Source organism: Macrotis lagotis, chromosome 2, assembly GCF_037893015.1.
Source record: "Macrotis lagotis isolate mMagLag1 chromosome 2, bilby.v1.9.chrom.fasta, whole genome shotgun sequence".
Classification (NCBI taxonomy): domain Eukaryota; kingdom Metazoa; phylum Chordata; class Mammalia; order Peramelemorphia; family Peramelidae; genus Macrotis; species Macrotis lagotis.
In genome coordinates this window covers 223,088,333-223,111,613 of record NC_133659.1, presented here as the reverse complement: position 1 = coordinate 223,111,613, position 23,281 = coordinate 223,088,333, and the positions used below count along the sequence as shown (strand labels likewise).

General features: G+C 38.3%; 1 protein-coding gene across 8 annotated transcripts in view; it reads left to right on the top strand.

Moving 5' to 3' along the window:
* RPTOR (regulatory associated protein of MTOR complex 1) overlaps positions 1-23,281 on the top strand; it is a 552,432-nt gene that overhangs the window by 518,704 nt on the left and 10,447 nt on the right. For all 8 annotated transcript variants that reach the window (XM_074224960.1, XM_074224956.1, XM_074224957.1 and 5 more), the window contains 2 exons: positions 15,520-15,626; positions 18,215-18,342. In XM_074224960.1, coding sequence (XP_074081061.1) covers positions 15,520-15,626; positions 18,215-18,342 — 235 coding nt within the window. The remainder of the gene's footprint in view (positions 1-15,519; positions 15,627-18,214; positions 18,343-23,281) is intronic.

The following is a 23,281-nucleotide window of genomic DNA, read 5'->3' as shown; positions in this document are numbered from 1 at the left end:
TCCCCCACTTGCATTTCTTGGTTGTTGTTCAGTTTCTTATTCTTTTTAGGTTTTCAGTGGAATACTTTTAGGAAAGTTGCCCGTCTCTTTAAACACAAGTGAGAGAACAGGAAGTTTTGCCTGTCAGATACAAGTCAGCCTTTTATTAAAACAAACATAGTTCATCTGAAAACAAATCAATTAAGGCTTAGGAGAAAATGAAATTCATAATTTCATAAGGGATCTCAGTGAAAGGAGAAGAGAAATTCAAAAAATATCCCTTTTGCTGGAGATAGGTCCTCAGTGAAAGAATTTTGCTAAAGTGGAAGGGTTTAAGGGCTAAGATGAAGGTAAAAGAGGATCGCTCACACCTTTCCTGATGAGAAAGATAAAAGGAATGAAATCCAGTTTTCCCCACTCTGGTCAATAATAATTCACTTAGGGACAGAGAAACAATGATGTTTAACTCTTTTTTAGAAATAGAATAATAACTCTTTACCTCTTTTAACCAGCATCATTTTCTTTGCAGGACTATGTTTTAATAAAAAAGCAATCATTGTTAGTCTTCCATTTACTCAATCTCCTTCAGTTTTCTTACATGTATTCCTGACAAGTCAATTAATCCCTTAATCTATAACATTTCAATAGCTATACCTCCATTTTTATTAAAGGAGGATGGGAGAGGAAAAGGTTTGTATGAGATGGATAACAATGTGTCTATTCAGCTGTAGGTTGCATTTTCTTTCTATACTATAAGATACAGCAAATACCCTGAAGTCATCAGGATAGAACTCAGAATGTTAAATGCAGGATGGCTATATGTTAAGAGAGAGAAAAAATTTTAAAGTATGTATTTGTTTATTGATTGTAATTGGATTGTTGCTTTTTTTGTTTGGTGATAGTGGGTGGATGAAAGAGAGAGAGAGTCTGTGTGTGTGTGTGTGTGTGTGTGTTGTGTGTGTGCGCGCGCGCGCGCGTGCATTTACATGCACATGTGTTTCAAGATGGTAAAGAATTTTGGTGTCGGGTTTTCATTTTAAATTGATAAAGGAAAAAATTCCAGTGTTTCATTTTTCTTAGGGCATCCTACAGAATATGCTCTATGTTGTTCACAAGTTATAGTCAATTTTAGCCAAGATATTTTTTCCTCTTGTTTGATTTTATGTAGAATATATTAAATTTATCATAGTAGTTCTAGTACTTTTCCCTTTTGTGTTTCCTCTTCTGTGTATTTTTCCTATTTTATTTGTTTAAATTGATTTTTTGAATCAACTGGACATTTATTTTTTTGTCTACCCCACCCCCCACTTAAAAAAATACCCCTATAATTAATACACAGTTAAGCAAAACAGATGTTCACATTACCCGTGCCCCAAAAATGTATATCTAATTCCCCATATTTAGAATTTCACTTCTTTGTCAGGAGGTAGAGAACATTCTTCATCACCAGCACGCTGGAATCATGGTTAGTCACTTCATTGATAGAGTTCTTAAATACTGTTTATTTTTTGCAGTGTTGCTGTTACAGTACAAAGTATTCTCCTGGTTCTATTCACATCATCTTCTAAGTGCTTTTTTGAAGGTTTCATCAGGCTTTCTTCTTTTGAGGGGAAGGATGTGGGAATAACACTATTATTCTTCTCCTTATCTATCTCTCAGGAGAAAAAAAGAGGCCTTTCTTGAAGGAAATCAGTTTAGTCAAGCTAAATAAAACCACATCTTAGTTATGTCTAAAAATATGTATTTCACATTTTGTATGTCTAGTCTATCACCTCTCTGAAAGGAGTGATCATCCATTCATAACTGCAAACCTCATTCTGAAATTATGATATTTCTTAATTGGAGGAGTGTCCCATAATAGTCTTTGCCTAAATGAACAGGTTTGTAAATAGTGTTTCTTTTATAAATTTTTTTTTAGGATTTTGCAAGGCAAATGGGGTTAAGTGGCTTGCCCAAGGCCACACAGCTAGGTAATTATTAAGTGTCTGAGCCTGGATTTGAACCCAGGTACTCCTGACTGCAGGGCCAGTGCTTTATCTACTGCGCCACCTAGCTGCCCCTCTTTTATAAATCTTGATGAGAAGTATTAGCATATGAAATATTAACCACAGCTTAACTCCCTTGATCTGACCTTTGAATATTCAAACCTATAAAGTATAAAAAGAAATATATTTATAATGATATTAATCAAAATATGACCTACTAGTTAAATAATTTAAAGAGCCTTAAAAGTCATCTAATCCAGCCTATCCCCTCTACAGTATCCCTGTTGACCTTTAAAGGAACACTTGGAAGTTGGGCTCTCACTCTCTCAACAGGGCAGCCAATTCCATTTTTGGACAGGTTTCATTATGAGATCATTCTTCTTTTAACTTTTTGAATCAAAACCTGACCTCTTTATAACTTCTCTCCATTGGTACTGGTTCTCCCCTGTGCCCTGGTTTACTTCCTACACTTTGAATTTGCCCTGCTGTCATTCAACTATGTTTCTGGAAACTCTAGACAACCCAAATCCCAAGGTCTCCCTTTTCTATTTGCATTACCAGTTTAGATGGTATTCAGGAGCTCCAGGTTGATTTCCTTCTCACTTAATAGTGTCATTTTGGGTATCCCATTTAGCCCACGAGGGACCTGAGCCTCAGAGAGTTTGAATGGCTTTTTCCATGTCACACAGCTACGAGATGTCAGGAATAGATTTTGAACCTAAGTCCTCCTGATTCCCAACCCAGTACTCTGTCCACCATCTGGATTAGCTAGAATATTCAGAAGTGATCTAAATAACATAGAGCATAACTAATGAATCTGTTCCCTTTCTATTCACATAGCTTCCTTAGCAATTTCCTCACTGTCCTTTGGGGGGAACTTCAAAAACTGACATATTATTTATATTACTGACAAAGTATATATCTAAGCTGGATAACAGAAAGGTGATTAGGATCCCTGACTCAAAATGTACTAGATTCTATATTGTTCTCTCATCTTCCACCACACTGAGAATCCAGACCACCTTTACAATAGTCAAGCCTAAGGTTTACAAAGAATTGTGGGCTTGCCCTTCCACCTAACCTGTGATCCCTATGGAGCTACAGGTCCTCCTAGGTCACTTTCTCAGGGTAAACCTTTCCTTACTTATGATTTTATAGTTTTTCAGTGTTTATGCCCCTCCTCACAGCCAAGAAGATGACATGTGCCCTGTGCCTCTTCCCCTGGTACCAGTAGTATGTCCTTAAACTTCCAGCAGAGAGAAATGAAGACCCCCAACTGTTTTTGTGATGACTAGAGCTGATCAAACCAGAGAAAATCATTGTCCTCAGATAAAGGAATCTAACTAGAAAATGGGAGATTTCAAACTGACACACAGAGCTTTTGTCCACCTAACTTAATCAGTGATGTAATGACATTATCCATCTCAAGCCTGCCAAGTTTATCTTGTCACATGGACCATAAACAAGTTGACAAATGTAAAGACTTTGGAGGCACTTATCATCCACACCGCTGTCAGTCTGCTAACTTCCTGTTCTGCAGCAGACTTTAAGATGCCAGGCAATCCAAAATAACAATCAGTTTGACTCACAAGATAAATATATAAGCTGTCAGCTAAGCTGTGAAGCCCAGCATTTCCTGCTCCAGAATGAAATGATCGATTAGTCTCTGAGCCTTGCCATCACTGCTGTTCGGAGAAGGGAGATTAGTAGGAATCCTAAGCCAGCTTCAGCACTTAGTCAGCGTGACTGCTTGAACATTCCCAACAGAACAGATGAATTTGCCAAACTCCTTGCTTCCTATTTTATATGTGACAGGAATGATTGCAGCATTGATTCTCTTGATGTGCACTATCAAAGTGTACTTACTTTTTTATAACTGAGAAGCAATAGAGCTGTTTTTCTTTTTTCTTTTTTCCAATTACATGTAAAGATAGTTTTCAACCTTCATCCTTTTTTACAAGCTTTTTTCTACTGCCCTCCCTTCCCTCCCCCCTCCCCATAACAGCAAGCAATCTGATAGAGGTTGTATATTTACAGTCATGTTTAATATATTTCTGTACTAGTCATGTTGTAAAAGAAGAATTAGAACTAAGGAGGGGAAACTATAAGGAAAAAAAGCAAAAGGGGAGAAGCTAAGTGGATAGAGCAACCGGCCCTGGAGTCAGGAGGACCTGAGTTCAAATGTGACCTCAAACACTTAATTACCCAGCTGTGTGATCTTGGGCAAGTCACTTAACCCCATTGCCTTGCAAAAAAACAAAAAATAAAACAAAAGGAAGAAAGAAAAACAAAAGTTTTAAATTTCAAAAAGTGAACATAGTATGTTTAGATTTTCATTCAGACTCCATAGTTTTTTTTTTCTATGGATGTGGATGGTATTTTCCAAAACAGGTCTCAAGATTGTCCTTGATCACTGAATTGATGAGAGATATTGCATCCATCATAATTGATCATCTCACAGTGTTGTTGTTAATGTGTACAATGTTCTCATCATTCTGCTCACTTCACTCAGCATCAGTTCATGCAAGTCTTTCCAGGGATAAAGCCATTTTTCCAAGCAGATCCTACTAGATGTCAGTTAATGTCTGCATACCCATGTGCCCACCAATCTAGATATGAGTTCAGTTCTAGATAAAAGAGTTCAATTTTATGGGATGAGAAGTTTGTGCATAAATCTAGGTTACAATCTAAAAAATAATCCTCTCCTGAATTTGTTGTGCTGTAATGATACATCTAAACATTCCTGAATTTTCCCTCTGTTTATTTGTCTATTTATTTATTTATTTTAGGTTTTTATGCGGCAAATGGGGTTAAGTGGCTTGCCCAAGGCCACACAGCTAGGTAATTATTAAGTGTCTGAGGCCAAACTTGAACTCAGATACTCCTGACTCCAGGGCCGCTCTATCCACTGCGCCACCTAGGCCCCCCTCTGTTTATTTTTTGCAGATGCCTTCTTCCATGCCATAATTTCTTTTCCTACCATCTTATTTAATTTGTGGAACTAGAGAAGTAGTGTTTATTTTGAAAAGATACTTTTTTCTCTCTACTTGAATTAAAATTCAGGATTTTTTAAAATAGATTTTTTTGCATCCTTTAAGACAAATTCATAAGATAGTCTAGGAGCTAACCAAGGCTTTTTCCCCCCCTTATCTCTTCTTGGGTAGTAAAATCTTAAGGCTACGAAATGAAATGCTTGTGTTCAAGCCAACACCTTATTTTCCCTATACACAACTTCACTTCCATTAGCGTGACTACTATTGATTGACTGACAACTGTGTATACACTGGAATCTCTAGGAGAAAAGGAACACATATTCTTTGTTCTAGGAGTTCACAATATAAATTGGAGCAGTAACTAAAGAGAAAAGTAAAAGATTTTTTTTAAGTAAACCACAGTGCTTTTTAAGTAAACTACAGTCTCTGGACATTTTTATTTTTTTCCCTTAGAAATTTGATTTTGTGATGCCATCATCTCTACCAAGAAAATTTTCAAGAATTACTTGGAAAAAGGGAGGGGTGGCTAGGTGGCACAAGTGGATAGAGCACTGGCCCTGGAGTCAGGAGTACCTGAGTTCAAATCCAGCCTCAGACACTTAATAATTCACCTAGCTATATGGCCTTGGACAAGCCACTTAACCCCATTGCCTTGTAAAAAAAAAAAGAGAGAATTACTTGGAAAAGCTAGTGAAGATCAAAATGACTGAGAAATTAAGTTTACCTAATGCATAGGGAGAGCGAAGAGTTGATGAAACCCCTGAGACACACACCTCTAAACATTTCCTCATTCCTATAAATGAGGCGACTAAATTAGATAAGACAGTCTTTCCCATCTCCAATATTCTGTGGTTCTAGCAATAAAATGAGGAAAAATCATAAGAAGATGCAGGATTGGAAATGACTTCATAAGCCATCCCATCCAATGCCTTCATTTTACAGATGAAGGGAACTGAGGTCCAGGAAAGTCAAATGACTACTTGCCCAAGATTCCACAATCCCTGAATATTAGTAGTCGAATTCAAACCCAGGGCCTCATTCCACTATACCACTAGGAATATAAATAAAACATACCATAGAATAAAAGGTAAGATAAGAGTTTTTTGATGGAGAGAAAAATTCTAAGATTAAAGTAAATTGGGGTTTTTTTTGTCCATTATTTTTGAAAATTATATCCCTGATTCATCCAGGTTGGAAGTACAACACAATTTTAATCCTATCTGCTTCATTTCTGACCTGGATGAGTTCACTCCTTCTTACAAAACCTTGTTGTTCCCCACTTCTAGAGGGTCACCATATTGTCCTTCAGAACTTTTTGTGTTTACAATGGTGTTAAAGTACAAATTGTTCTCCTGGTTCCTCTCATTTTAGGCTGCATCCATTTTTATTAGTCTTCCCAAGTTTCACCAAAACTGACCCTTTCATTATTTATTTTGACACAATGATATTTATTACATTCACATACTATAATTTGTTCATCCACTCCTTATTTGATCAATACCCCTCACAGCCCACATTTCATCACTACAAAAAGAGCAACTATAAAGAGTATTGTACAAATTGACCCTTTTCCTCTTTCTTTTACTGCTTTGGGGTATAGACCTAGTCATGTATGCTGGGTCAAAGGGTATGCACAATTTAGTAGCTTTGGGAAGGAGCACAGCTCCAAATTGCTTTCCAGAATGGGTGGACAAATTCTTTGTTTCACCGACAATGGACTAATGTACCTGTTTTTTCCTACATCTTCTCCAACATTTGTCATTTTCATTTTTTGGTTAAACTTTGCCAATCGGAGCATGAGATGGAACTTCAGAGTTGTTTTACATTATATAAATGCTAACTATTGTTAAGAACTATTGTTCTTATCATCATCATTAATGAATCAGTGCCAGTATATGAGAATATTTTCAGAGGTGGGCCTTAAGAATATATCTTTAGGGGCAGCTAAGTGGCGCAGTGGTTAGAGTATCAGCCCTGGAGTCAGGAGTACTTAAGTTCAAATCTGGCCTCAGACACTTAATAATTATCCAGCTGTTGTGGCCTTGGGCAAGCCCATTGCCTTGCCAAAAAAAAAAAAAAATACATCTTTAGATATCCTATTCAATATGTTATTCATTGATTTGGATGAAGACATTGATGACATCATGCTTAGTAAACTGAAGATGACACACAGTTGGAATGGTAATAGATAGATTAAAAAACATCCTGATGACTGAAACAATGGACTAATAAAATGAAATATAATACAGATAAATGTAAAATTCTATATAACTTAGCAGTTAACATGGGGGAAAAACAACTTAGAGTTCTTACTTGCTTAATTCAAATATCATACATGACTTGGCTCCTCAAAATTCAGTCTTAGGCTGAATTAATAAAAGTATAGTCTACAGGGTGGGTCATAATAGTCCTACTCTTCACTAGCCAACAAATCCAAAGATGAATAAAAGACAGTCCCTATCCTCAAAGGAATTTGCAAACTAGTAGAAATAAAACATGAACCCAAATTAGAGGGCATAATATAGAATACAAAGTGCTAGAATTATTTGGAAGATCTAAGAATTAATTATCACTTGGGTAATTTAGGAAGGTTTAAAGAAAGAGGTAGAAGTTGAAGTGGATTTCAAGGGGCAGAGATGAGATAGAAGGCATTCCTGCCTATAAAGGGGAAAAAAAGTGTTTGTTAATGAAACAAGATACCTACTATCCCTGCTTAGGAATCATTTCCCATTCAGGAATATGAAGAGATCTCAATTGTCCATGAAAATGCTAGTAAGCCCCATTGATCTATATTTTTACTAATTAATAGCTCTATCCTCTATGATTTCTAGATAAAAAAGAGAAAGGGGTTACATGGTCCAAATTTTTTTTTAAGTTTTTGCAAGGCAATGGGGTTAAGTGACTTGCCCAAGGCCATACAACTAGGTAATTATTAAGTGTCTGAGGCCAGATTTGAACTCAGGTACTCCTGACTCCAGGGCCAGTGCTCTATCCACTGCACCACCTAGCTGCCCCCATGGGCCAAATTTTATATTTAAGTTTGCCTCCTGTTTATGTTTATATATCAATGAGAGGTACAATGTATTAAACATAGCAAATTACATTAATACTACTCTGATGTCTGTGGATTACCCAAAGTTCAGTCTTGATTCTTTTAGTAGTACTTCTTGACTACTTACATTTTTTTTGATTCTGTTCTAAACCAGTAAAACATTCATTATTTAAGAATCTAGTCTGAAACATGGCAAACCAGACATTGATGCTGCATCTTAGTACAGGATTTAGAGTTTTCATATGAGGGTTCAAGAAAGACTGCTGAGTTTTCATAAGTTAAAATAATTCTTCTTTTCTATAACCAAATTCTACCTTCACTGACTTTCAAGAATTCATACATGCCAAAGGTTTGGTAGAAACATGTGAATTAGGATTACAGGACCTTAATTGTTAGAAAAAAACAAAACACCACACACACACAATGTTAGAGGTCATATAGTCCCTCTCCAGCCCATGCTTCTTTCTTTCCTCACATCCCTGACAGAAACAGGTTATTCATCCACAAGCAGAACCACTCTTGTTCTTGAGAATAAGCTATTTCCCAAGCTGACCATTCCACTATTGGATAGATGTAGAGTGAAACTATTACAATTTTGATGTCAATACTAATGTTGCTCAAGATTTCATCAACTTTTTGTCAGTCAGATCAGTGCCTACCCCATAGTAGACCCTCTATTAAATGTTAACTGAATGAAATCTTTATCTCCTGCCAGGAGCAATGGAGCATGCCTTTAATCCGTGCTTCCAGGGAAGCATAGGTTGATGAATCTGTTGAGTGAGCTCCAATGGGATACCTCAATCAGCTGTCCACACTAAACTGGACATTAATAGAGACAGCTGGATGGTGCACAGTAAAGAGCTCTGGACCCAGACTTAGGAAGACCTGAGTTCAAATCAAATCTCAGATACGTACTTGCTCTATGTTCCTGGACAAGTTACTTAAGCTCTCTTTGCCTCAATTTCCTCAACTATAAAATGGGGATAAAAACAGAATCTTCTTCCCAGGATTGTTGAGATCAAATAAGACAATATCTGTGAAGCACTTGGCACAGGGCCTGGAACATAAGAGATGAGCAAATAAATGGCCTCCCCTTGGGGAGCAGAGGACCATCCAACTGCTTCAGGTAGACTGAGTCTGCCCAGTCAGAAATGGATAGGATCAAAGGTCCCATGCCCAGGCCTCCACCCTGGCATACCCAATCTTTAAAAATAAGAAAAGAGAAATACTGTTCTAATGAATAGGAAGGTCCAACAGTTTTCTTGTGTTTTGTTCCCTGGGATTGCCTGTGAGATAACAGTTAACTCATTAGCCATCTTTGATCTTTCTTTGAAGATCTTTTCCCCATTTGCGCATCATTCATATCTTGACATCATTCACATCCCTTATTCCATTTGTATTAACCAAGTACCTGGTTTTTTTCCCCCATTCCTTTTATCAGCATCCATCAGAAAACTTAATTCATTTTATTCATTCCCCAGGGTAATTTCCCCAGGTTTTATTGAAGCCTAGGAAAGTCATTTCTTCCTGTACACAAAGTGTTCTTCACAAAAATTCTGTCTAGGGGTAAGTGTCCCATGCTAAAAATACAGCTCTATGAAGTCAGGCAGCAATGCACTAGAAATGGAAAACATTAAAAATAAAAAAAATATATTCTTCCTCCAAGGTAGTAGAACCTACCAGTCAGCCATGCTTTGTAAATGAGCTCCAATTTCTTGGGCCAAGAATTATTTTCATGCATGAAAGAACTTCTGAGTAAAAATCTATCCAGGAAAGCATCAAATATGAGGTCATCCTACCTCCCAACACCAGAAGTAAAAGATAATTATTAATTGACTGCCTTCAAAGCAAACCATTTAAGCACCTTCTAGGGAAACTCTTACCTAGTGTGAACAAGCTCATTAAAATGAAACATATCTAGATAATGATTTTTATCAGTTAAATTTGTGTGGAGATGTTTATGTATTGGACAAATCTTGGTGGCCTGAGTAGGCAGCATGTTCTGAAGTGAATATCCTTTGGGACTAATTTAGGGATATTTATGTATGGAGAAATACAGAAAAAGTGTGACTATTTCACTTACTAATTATGCCTATCTATCAAATAGTAGAATGGTTTCATGCCCTCCTAAAATAAAATGAGATGTCATCCTTGTACATTCTATTCCACTTCAAAAACTGTTCACAGTAGTTTCTGTGACATAAATGCTCAGTTGCTCCATCTTGTTAGTTTTAGCACTTCAGCATCTCTCTTCTCACACTATAACTTATGGAATCCTTATTACTCCTACCTGGATGATTACAAAAGCCTCGTAATAGGTTTCTCTGCTTCTGGTCTCTCACTTCTCCAGTTCCTCTTCCACACTCATTGCCAAGTAATATAGTAAAAAAGCACAGGTCTGATCGTACTACTACTTTTACTCAAGAAGCCATTAGGTGAAAGTATGGGCTATTAGTTATAGTATTTAAATTTTTTTTAAGGTCCATTGAAAGCTGACTTGTAGCCATCTGCCTATCAGACTAATTGCATCCCTCACACATTCTACTCTCCAGGTAAACTGGCTACATTTACTGTCTTGATCATGTTGTATTCCTCTAGCAGAACATAGGCTCCTTGAGGGCAAAGACCATCTCAAAAATGTATTTGAACCAAGATGGTGGCATAAAGGCAGCATTTCCTGGGAACTTCTTTCCCCCAAAACTCCAATAGTCAACAACAAATTATGACTCTAGCCAAAATTTAGAGGGGGCAGAACCCACAGAAAGACTGAGTGATACATTTTCCCAGTCCAAGATAACTTGGAGGTTCCGTGGGAAAGGTGTTTTACCAAGACTGGAGGTTGAAAAAAGCCCCAGTCACAGCACAGCCCCAGAACAGCTTGAAGGGGTGGGGAGAGAATTCTGCTACACCAGAATGAGTGTGGAGTGAGGAGCACTGGCCATAAAATCTGCAGGGAGAATCTAGAGAAACCAGCCTGCACCCCCAGAGCAAAACCCACAGGTGGTAAGGGGGTAAGGAAGACTGCAGAGATTTCTCTGCTCTCCCTCGGGATTGCACTCTGCTGCTAGCCCACACTCAGATACAGGTTGCAGTTTGGGCTTCCATACCGAGTAGCCAAGCAGGACTCTTCCTTACAGCTCCAGGGCAGAGGGAAGTGTGGTAGTCATCTACATATCAAAGCACAGGCAAAAGAGCATAAGACCTTGGAGGACTAAAGGTCCCAGTGGGGCGTCATCCCCCCCCCCCCCAAAAAAGGAAAAAACCCAAAGCCTTGGAAGTGCTGTCTTGGGCTGAGGAAATAAGTAAACAACAGAAAAAGAAGAATCTGACCATAGAGAATTACTTTAGTCCCATGGAAGATCAAAACATATTCAGATGACAACAAAATCGAAGCTTCCATATCCAAAACCTCCAAGAGAAATAGAAAATGGGATGAGCTCAAAAAAGACTTTGAAAAGCAATTAAGGCAAATAAATGTCCTTCAAATGGGAAATGGCTTAGCAAACTGTGGTATATGTATATCATGGAATACTATTGTTCTATTAGAAACCAGGAAGGAAGGGATTTCAGGGAATCCTAGAGGGATTTGCATGAACTGATGCTGAGTAAAATGAGCAGAACCAGAAAAACACTGTATACCCTAACAGCAACATGGGGGTGATGTTCAACCTTGAAGGACTTGCTCATTCCATCAGTGCAACAATCGGGAGCAATTTGGGGCCATCTGCAAAGGAGAGTGCCATCTGTATCCAGTTAAGGAGCTGTGGAGTTTGAACAAAGTTCAAGGATTATTCCCTTTAATTTAGAAAAAAACAGGTATCTTATTGTCTGATCTTGTTACCTCTTAGAATTCTTGTCTCTTCTCTAAGGATATAATTTCTCTCTCATCACACCCAATTTAGATCAAGGTACAACATGGAAACAAAGTAAAGACTGACAGATTGCTTTCTGTGGGGGGAGGGAAGTAAGATTGGGGGAAAATTGTAAAACTCAAATAATATCTCTAATAAAAATTAATTAAAAAAACTTAAAGAATACTAAGGAAAAAATAAAAAAAGAAAAGCAAGGGAGATGGAGGAAAAATTGGGAGAAGAAATGAGAGCAATGCAGAAAAATCATGAAAACCAAATCAATAGCGTGGTGAGAGATATATACAAAAAATATGGAAGAAAATAATATGTTAAAAACCAGTTTAGGCCTAATGGAAAAAGCAAAACAAAAGGCAAATGAGGAGAATACCTTAAAAATCGGAATTGGCCAGCTGGAAAAAGGAGATAAAAAAAGCTCTCTGAAGAAAATAACTCCTTCAAATGCAGAATGGAACTAAAGGAAGCTGATAACTTTGCAAGAAATCAAGAAGAAATAAAACTCTTCCAAAAAAAAAAAGCCCCAAATTAGAAGAAAATGTAAAATATCTCAATGGAAAAAAACAACCAACCTTGAAAACAGAGCCAGTAGAAATAATTTAAAAATTATTAGGCTATCTGAAAGCCACGATCAGGAGAAGAGCCTAGACTTCATATTTCAAGAAATAATACAGCAAAATTGCCCTGAGATTCTAGAAGCAGAGGGTAAAATAGAAATTGAGGGAATTCACCAGTCATCTCCTGAAAGAGATCCCAAAAGAAAAATTTCCAGGAATATTATAGCCAAATTCCAAAGCTCCCAAATCAAAGAGAAAATTCTAAAAGCTGCCAGAAACAGACAATTCAACTACCAAGTCAGGATTGCACAGGATCTGGCATCATCTACATTAAAGGCTCGTAGGGATTGAAATAAGATATTCCGGAAGGCAAAAGATCTTGGTTTACAACTGAGAATCAACTACCCAGCAAACTGAACATCATCTTTCAGGGGAAAAGATGGACTTTCAATGAAACAGGGGACTTTCAAAAACAACCAGAGCTGAACAGAAAGTGTGATCTCCAAGTATAGGACTCTGTTGAACTGTAGAGGGGGTGGAAGAGAGAAACTAACTATGAGGAACTTGATGATATTGAACTGTTTATATTCCTGCATGGGAAGATGACATTGATAACTCATATGAACTTTCTCATTTATAAGAGCTGTTAGAAGGAGCATATATAGATAGGACACAGGAAGGAGCAGAAGACAATGATATAGTAAAAAGATGGAGTCAGTGGGTGATAAAGGAAAGTACTGGGAGGAAGGGGAAGGAGATGAAGAAGAAGCTAAGAAATTTCACATAAGAGTCAAAACTTTTTCAATGGAGTGAAAAGGAGGAAGGCAAGGGGGGAATGAGTGGACCTTCATTCTCATCAGAAATGGCTCAGAGAGAAAAATAACGCCACACTTAATATGGTGAGGAAATCTATCTTACCCTAGAGGGAAAATGAGAAGAAAGGAATGGGATAAGGGGGAATAGGGGGAGGGAATGGGGGACTAGGTGATAGAAGAGAGGGAAGACTGACGGAGAGGGTACTCAGATACAACATACTTTTGGACAGCTCTAGGATGAAAGGAGAGACAGAGAGAATAGAATAGAAAAGAATAGAATACAATACAATACAATACAATACAATACAATACAATACAATACAATAAATGAGAGTGGGGAGGAACAGAGTGGAGGTGCAACTAGTAATAGCAACTGTGGGAAAAATATTGGAGCAACTTCTCTGCTGGACTTATGATAAAGAAAGCAATTCACCCCAGAGACAAAGCCATTGGAATCTGAACACAGACTGAGGTATATTTCTTTTCTCTCTCTCACTATGCTTGAGGTTTCTCATTTTCTTGGGGGGGGGGTATGTTTACTCTTATAACAAAATTATTATAATAATAAATTAATGTTCACTTGCAAAAAAAGAAAAAAACCAGGTGGGAAGGGAATTTAGGGAAGCCTGGAAGGAGATGCATGAACTGATGCAGAGTGAGATGAGCAGAACCAGAAAAACATTGTACACCCTAACAGCAACATGGGGATGATGACCAACCTTGATGGACTTGTTCATTCCATCAGTGCAGCAATCAGGAACAATTTTGGGGTATCTGCAATGAAGAATACTATCTGGAGAAAGAATTGTGGAGTTTGAAAAAAAAAGGACCAAAGACGATTACCTTTAATTTAGGGGGGAACCTCATTATCTTACTATGTAATTCTGCTATGTCTCATACTTTATTTTTCTTCCTTAAGGATGTGATTTCTCTCTCATCACATTCAACTTAGATCAGTGTTTTTATACCTTAGAAACATTGTGAAACATTGTGAAGACTAACAAACTGCCTTCGGGGAGCAGGGAGGGAAGGAAGATTAGGGGAAAAATTGTAAAACTCAAAATTAATAAAATAAAATAAATGTATTTTTATGTTTGGCACCCAGCACAATATCTGATACTTAGTAGACACTTCATAAACACATCATAAGTCCTTATTGATCCATTATTTGTTTACTCACAAAGGTAGAAAGTCTATTCTAGAGTTTTTTTGGTATGGTTTTGGGTTTCTGCTTTTTTTTTTTCTCCAGGGAGCTAAAAGAAAATAGATTCAATCATAAAAGAAAATAGATTCAATCACTGCCTCAACAAGCTGGGGGTGGGGGGATTGTTCACTGTATGAGATCAGATACTTCAGAACAAACATAGTTTCACAGACAAATATGTGCATTCACACACATTTGATAAGTGTTCAGTAATATCTTCTTGAGTTCCCAAATCAGTCAATCCATGGCTCCTTGAGAGTGGAGATCTATGTGTTACTTTTGTTTAGGTTGAAATGATTGAGACTAGGTGGTAACATATTACTAACAAAAAACTATGTAAGAGAAACAGTATGAAAATTATTACCCCCCAAAAAAAAGATTGACCAAAAAGAAAGCAGGTCCCCAAAATGAAGGATAACTGATGGGACAAAAGGTATCCTATAGTAGTAACTACAAATGTCAAGAGATCTAAAGCCCTAATGTGCTGGGTAAACCCACAATAGAGAACTAAGGGGAGAAAATCGACCTAAGGACCTGATACTGAGAAGGTGCAGATGAGACATGATCCACCCCATGGAGGAAGGCTCCATATCCATGAGATCTCAGATCCATCAAATGTGAGGTTGCCATCTCCAGTCTCTTAAAATAGGCCATTTCTTCTAGGGCATCCTTGAACCTATCCATCTAGCCAAGGCCTTCCATTTTTTCCTCCCTTAGGCTGTTTACCCCAAATGGTGTTTAGCCCTAAGCACAGTGCCTGCTACCCAGCAAGCACTTAATACATATTTGTTCATTTACCAAATTGTCTACCATGGGGAGTGAGGGGGAAAGGGAAAAGGTAGGAACAGGTGGAACTCATAAACTTGCAAATTGATGAATGTTGAAAACCACATTTGATGTAATTGGAAACCAAAATTAAATTAAATTTTAAAAAATAAATACTTGTTAACTTATTGATATGTGCATTATAGGAGTCCAAGTCCCAAGGCAGGCTTTCACTAGTATTCTCCCAATCAATGTGGAGTGCATTCCCCCTGTAACACAGACTTGCTCTTTGTTTCCATTTAGGAGCTGGTATGGTAGTAGACTGGGAGCAAGAGACTGGTCTCCTCATGACCTCAGGAGATGTGCGGATCATCCGAATCTGGGACACAGATAGAGAGATGAAAGTGCAGGTAAAAAAATACCAGATTTGTCTTGGCTGGTGGAACATGTTAGCCTCTTCCTTTTACCATTCTTTTAGAACCCTGGCATGTTCCCCAATTCCAGAGCTGCCAAAAAGACAGCATCAGCCTTTCTCCTCAGATGTTTCAGATTCAGGGTGTTAAGTCATTGGTTATATGATCAGAGACTCAGATCTGGAAGGAACCCTCAAGGTCATTTGAAGGATTTGAACTTATGTCTTCTATTTCCAAATCTAGCTTTCTTTTACTGCACTTCATAGATGGTGTGGACTATTATCATCTCAGTTTTTTTCTTTTTTTCCTGAAAGTTTAACTCTACCTTCAAATCCCTCTTAAGGTGCCTCCTTGATTTGTAATTATAGAGAAATAGATTCTTCCCTTTCAAGCAATGTATCATCATCAAAAGGGACTTGTGGTAAAACTTAAATATTTCAGGGGAGGAGGAAAGATCAACAAGAAGAAAACCATTACTTGGGACAAATGAATTCTAGACTTCAGAGCTTTTAGAAATTAATTACCCCTGGATGAACATTAATTATGACACTTTGACCCTGCAATGCAGCATAATTAAGCCTATGCTAATCCTAATTATTTCCAAATATTATTTTATCTGTGTAAATTAGGGAACGCCAGAAATCAGTAGGGTGAAAATATTTTAAATTAGAAAGATTAATTACTCAACTGTGTGCTTCTGAAAACATTTTTTTTGTTTTCAGTTTTAATGAAAAGTAAGAAGTAAATTAGTTTTGCTCAAGTCAGCCTGGGAAGTTTGATAGAGGGCCAAGAAAGAAGGGAAGAAAGCTAATATAGATCTTGTCAAAAGCATCAGAGGGAAAGGAGCCAGGTGCTGCTCTTAGAATAGTCCTTTAGCTGGTTTTAGGGTGCAGAGGTTAGCTTTAACCCCAGAACTCTATGAGATAAGAATTTTTCTAAGATAAGATTTTTTTCTCTGGGGGAAATAGTTGTTTCCAGCTGCTCTCAACTTGTGTCCTTGACCAACTTGGATTCCCAGCCAAGATGTTTGATTAGATAAAAATTGACATTGTCAGAGAAGGATGGGTGTAGCGCATGTGCTCACAAAACCAAAATAGAAAGGAAGTGTGAAGTGATCTAATGCAATGTGAGGAGGGCCTGATTATTTCCCAGTTGTTAGAAGATGCCCTTCCTTTTGTAGCTGTTAAATTAAAACTATTTTTTCTTTCTTACTGTTATTTCCTTTCTGTGACAAGCAGTACTGTCATTGGTGGCCACATGTGCACCTGGTGGGGAGCTACAGTCTGTAGAACTACCATCTAGGGCAGTAGCCCGACAGTACCACCTCGACACTCCACATTCTTATCCTCTGGACACCCTTGACCTTCTATTTTGGAACTTGTCATCTTTTGTTTCACACTCCCTCCTGTTATTAAATCACTTGCAGTAGAACTGCACAACTCTAATTGGCATCTTTTTCTGGAAAAGATGTTATTCCGGTTGGAAAATGTTCCCCCCAAATGACAGGTTTTTTTTTTCCTTAGTAAAATATAATTCCTATACTAAGTAGCCCTCTACACAGAGTGAACATGACTTCCCTAGAAGCTTTGTTTCTTCATCTTTGTTTGAAAGACCTCTGCTAAGAACATATTGAGAGATACAGAAAAGCTTCTCTTAACTAATCAATGGTTTTATCTATTTGAGTTGTTCCTTCCTATCCCCTGGTAGTATTTTATTTCATGGAGATATAAGAATGCTAATTACAGATTTGTACTCTGGTTTTGATGCATAGAAAAATAATAACTCTTTAATAGAAGCTCCTGTTTAAAGCAGTAACCTCTTAATTTTCATATATGTTAGATTTCTTTTTATATATGTGTTAGTTGCAAAATTTTTTTATGTTCCTGAATGCATTTTTATCTCCTGTGGCCCATTTTTTTTTGTCTGGTGCTCTTTCTTACCAAACATTTATCACCACTTCTGCCCTTCCAACAGCATTTATGACCATCAGGAAGGGAGGGGAGAGATATTTTATAGGAAGGAAAATTCCTCCTGGAGATTTTCCGTAACTAATTATAAGTTTTAGGAGGGAGATAACGAGAATTCTTCCCTGCTAAATGTGCTTTGTCTTTCTTTTTAGAAAGGAGGGTTATGTTGTTGAAAAGTTTAATTGGACCTAAAAGGCAGTCATTACTAGATTGTGTCTATGAGCCATGTGGCCTCCTGGGAAATGCATGTTTATGGTTTTTCCTTTCCAGGCTGGTGAATCTGAGATACAGTTGACCCCATTCCTACTATAGGGACAAATACCCCCATCCTCTCAGAATTTTTTTTACTTTTCCTCTCTCTCTCCTCCTAGGTTCTTCAGGAGTTTCAGACTACTTTTCTAGATGGACAGAACATCCCTAAATGTCTCACAATAAGGAAATGGGAGGGATTTCAGTCAGTAAAGACAATGTCAGGTTATGTTTGGAAAGAGTGATAGGGGATCAATCTGATACCTCCTTTAGCATTCTCAGGAAACCCCTAGAAAGACTCTTTATGAGAGGACTCTATTTCGATGCTCTATGATTGTCTACATCATTATCTCTCTGTTTGTGCCTTAGGATATCCCCACAGGTGCAGACAGCTGTGTGACAAGCCTCTCCTGTGACTCTCACCGCTCCCTCATTGTGGCTGGCCTAGGCGATGGCTCCATTCGGGTCTATGATAGGAGAATGGCACTCAGTGAATGGTAACTCACCAGAGCCTGCCCACTCTCCTACCCTCAAGTATTAGTGGTTTTTTCTGCTAGGCTCACTCCAGTTGGTTCCATGGAAAGTCAGGGTCAGTTCAGTGGCTGCTTCTTTGTATTTCTGGGACCTCTTTTCCTCAGGTACTTACTTCACTGTCTCCCTCAGATATGAAATATGAAGCATTTAGAAAGACTGGTCAGAATTTCAGGTGCTCAATCTGATGCTGCTTCCCCCCACCCCACCCCCACTGAGTCTTCATATACTTCATGGCAAAGGTCTGCAAATAGAACAAAACCCTTGAAGAACAATTTTCTAGTTACCCAGTCATAAATGTTGGAAATTAAAATCTTGTAGAAGCTAAAAGAGCTTCAATTCAAAATTCATTTCAAGTCATTAATTAAGAACTTCCCATGTGCTCAACTGTAAGATAAGTGTTCTTTCCTTCCAGGAGCTTACCTTCCCATAGGGGTATGTACATAACATATTAATTCGCAGAAGAGCATCATACAAATTAGGAAGTGAAAGGGACAATGGAGAGAAAAGGGAAAATGAGGAGGCAGAGATCCCCAGCATCTACACTAGAGAGTATATAAGGAAATAAGGAAACCACAGTCAAAAATATATAAGGCAGATTTCATGCATGTCTGTGGGAACTTTATGCTCAAGTTGGAGAGATAAAACATGAGCCAGCTTGCTAACATTTAAATGCTAAACTCTAGGGATGGCTAGGTGGCATAGTGGACTCAGGAGTACCTGGGTTCAAATCCAGTCTCAGACACTTAATAATTACCTAGCTGTGTGGCCTTGGGCAAGCCACTTAACCCTGTTTGCCTTGCAAAAACCTAAAAAAAAAATGCTTAACTGTGATATTCAGTAAACATTTATTAAGCACCTTCTACATGACAAGACACTATGCTAAGCACCAAAGATACAATAAGAACTAGAAATATAGTCCCTCTTTCAAGGGACTTAACAGTATAATGGGAGAAAACCAGACTCAAAAAGATCCTGGAAGGCAGGGAGGGGAACCTCACCAGAGGGTGCCTGGTATAGGGACACCATGTTCAGGAGTCCAAACCAAGTAGAGCTACAATGAAAAACAGAGAGTGAGCTGATGAGTCCAGGTAGACATGGTACACACTGTATCTGCAATTGGAAAGAGAACTTTGAGCTGAATTAATTTCTGATCCCTCCATCTACTAGTACCCTCCTTTCCAAACTTGTTCAGTCACATCTGACTTTTTTATGACTCCATGGATCATACTGTCCATAGGGTTTTATTGGCATTGATACTGAACTGATTTGCCATTTCCTTCTGCAGTGGATTAAAGTAAATGGAAGTTAAGTGAATTGCCAGGGTCACACAATGAGGAAATGTCTGAGACAGAATTTAAACTTGGGTCTTCCTGACTCCAGACCCAATACTCTATATACTGAGCAACCTGGTTGCCAAATTTCTTCCCTAACTACTTTGTATCTATTCTCTTTCATTATTTTCTATGTGTACTTGTCTCTGTCAGAATGTAAGATTCTTATGAAAAGGTATGGTTTCATTCTTAATATTTATATCCTCAGCTCTATAATAAGTGCTTAATAAAAGTTGGGATATCATAGGCATAGAGTAAGTATGCCAATTAGTCAGGGGTAATTTTTAATCCACTTACCCACTATACTAGGTTTGGGAATACAAAAACAAAAAAAAAATAGTCTCTGTTTCCAATAAATTTGTATTTTTAAGGGGAGATAGCATGTACTCATATAATGTTTGTCCTTCATTTTCAAAGAACACCATGACATCAAAGAGATGATGCCATGACAAGCATATGAATTGGATTTAAATGAGGGGGATGTTGTACTAAGTCACTAGCCTCACTTTCTCCTCCAGAGAGTGGCCAGATATGAAGCAGGATGACTGGAGATGGTCTTGGATGGTACACAGTCAGGGTTAAGTGACTTGCCCAAGGTCACACAGCTAGTCAGATTCAAACTCCCATGCTCCTGTCTCCAAGGCCAATGCTCTATATGTATAAAATAAAGACATATTTTAAAATGATATTGGAAGGAGGCACTAGCAAATAGGAGGATTAGGAAAGGATGAGTGTAGAATGGGACATTAGGAAACTACAAATCCTAGAGAAGGAAGTATATTCCAGGCTTGGGGAGCAGATTGAGTGGCTCACTGTTTGTGAAGCTGAACTGTAGAGAGCATGAAGGGGAGTAATACATGATAAAGGAAGAAGGTAAATTGACCAGGTAGTAGAAAGCTGTGAGATCCAGCCAGAAAATTTGATATATGAGCTCAGAGATAATAGAACATGTTCAAGGGATTAGGTGGTGACAGGAAGAACAACCCGAGTCTAGACAGGAGCTAGAAGGAAAAGTAGCACCAAATAAAGTGAATTTTTGAGATGGTGCAGACTGAAGCCAACCTAAAAATAGGCCAAGTTCTCAATGGGAGATGAATCAAAAGGTTTCCAAGGGAGGATCATCTCAAAATTAGCATAAAAATATAGTGAGCCAGATGGGTCTTTTTTTTGGTACACTGTAGAGAGAGCAAGAAAAGAAGAGTAAAACTGCTCTCACTTCTTGTCATACTGCCTGAGGAGTTACCCTTAGGAACACTAAAAAGAATGACTAGGGACACTTGGCTAGCCAACTCTTGAGCCAGGTCACATCAGAACCAAAGGTGACCTTCAGTCTAAACCCCTCAGTCCTTTCACCGGCCATCACTCCTATATTAACCACTCTCTCCTCTTACCTATCCTAGACCCTTGGTGAACCAGTGCAGTTCTACACTGTCCTGGTCTCTTGATTCCCTGGCCTCCTTATCTTATCATGGATTACAGTCAGCCAAGTCTCAGCCTGGATCACTCCCACCATCTTCTAAATATGTGCTGCAGAACAGAGGTGCAGAAAATTCCATAACCATTCTTTGTCCACCACAAATTTGTTACACAACCTCACCTGGACCCTCACTACTACTAGACAATCCCTACTCAGCCTTCCTTTTCAACTCGACATCCCAGTTTCCATAATGTCTCTTTCAAACCTTCTCATCCCTCCTCAAATCTCTCATGGCTCCCTCTCTCAGCTAAGAACCTTGCCTCAAATTTCACTGAAAAAAAGGGGGCTAGTCATGTAGAACTCTCTCCCCTCCCACCCTTATCTCATATGCAGATGTTTTCTACCACTATTTACTCTTTCACCCCTGTGTCACACAAAATTGCCCTCTACCTACAAAACTGGTCCCTTTCCATCCCATCTCTTCTAATAGATTGCTTGCTCTCTCTCTCTCATTCCCACTCTCACTTATTTTCAGTCTCTCTCTGTCCAGTAACTTCTTCCATTCTCCCTACAAATCCAGCTATTTCTCCCCACATGCTCAAAAAAAACCCCTCAATTTATTCTTCCATCACCACTATCAAACTATATCTTTTATGCTTTTTGTGGCTGAACTCCTTGAGAAGGCAACTACAATAGGTACTTCCACTTCCTCTCCTCTTACTCTCTTCTTAACTCTCCACAATCTTCCTATCTCATCATTCAACAGAAACTGCTTTCTCCAAAATGACCAGTGATCTCTTAATTACTAAATGCAATACCCTTTTCTCAAGCTTATTCTTCTTGACTCAACCTTTGCCACTATTAATCACTCTCTTCTCCTGGTTTTTTTTTTTACTTCCCTAGGTTTTGGGGTCAATGCTCTTTCCTGAGTCTTCTCTGCTGGATCTTCATCCAGGTCAAATCCTCTAACAAATGAAGTCCCACAGGGTTTTTTCCTGAACTCTCTTCTCTTTTCCATCTGTACTACTTACTTGGTGATCAGCTTCCATAGAACCTATTATCATCTCTATGATAATAATTCCTAAATCTATTTATCCAGACCTAACCTTGACAAACCTCCAAACTCACATCTCCAACTGTCTTTCAGACATCTAAAACTGGATGTCTGAGCTCAACCTATCTAAAAATGAGCTCATTATCTTTCTCCCCAAATTCTCCCCTCTTCCAAATTTTCCTATTACTGTCAAGGACACTACCATTCTTTTAGTTCCTCAGGTTCAAAACCTGGGTGTCATTCTCGCTCATCTTCTCACAATTAGTTAACTCCATATCTAGTCTTATACCAAGGGCTATTGATTTCACCTTTTGCAGCATCTTTCAAACATGTTCCCTTCTCTGATACTGCCACTAGCCTAGTACAGACCCTCATCAACTCTTGACTAGACTACTGCAATAGCCTTCTGGAAGGTCTCCCTGTCTCAGATCTATCCACATCAATCTAACCTCCATTCAGCCACCAAAATGATTTTCCTACAGTGCACATTTGACTTTGTCATCCTCATAGTCCATAAGCTTCATGGTTCCCTATCATCTTCCTTTATCAAATACAAAGTCCTCCAGTGTTCAAGGATCTTTAGAACTTTGTCTAACTTTCCACTCTGCTTATTATACTTCCCACCCCCACAATGATTTCATTGTAGTGACCCCAGCCTCTTTGTTGTTCCTCAAATAAGGCATTCCTATCTCTAAACTCTGGGCCTTTTCTCTAGCTGTTCTCCAGGCCTGCCAAGCTCTCTCTCCTTATCTCTGCTTCCTGGCTTCTTTGGTCTTCAATCCCCAGCTTAAATCTCATCTTCTGCACATAAGGTTTCTAGAGCCTTCCCTCTCTTTGCATTTCCAGCCTGTAGCAAAAAAGCTGGAAACCTAGAGGACAATTAGTATATGCTTGTTGACTGATTGAAAAAGTAAGGAGGAATAAGAGTAAAGGAAAGAAAAAAGTACAAATGGGGAAAGAATATATGGAGGGAAATAATTAATTAGTAATCTTAACTGTAAATGTGAATGGAATGAACTCTCCCATAAAATGGAAGCAGATAGCAGAATGGATTAAAAACCAGAACTACATCTTCTTAAAAGGCACCATAGACTAAGAAG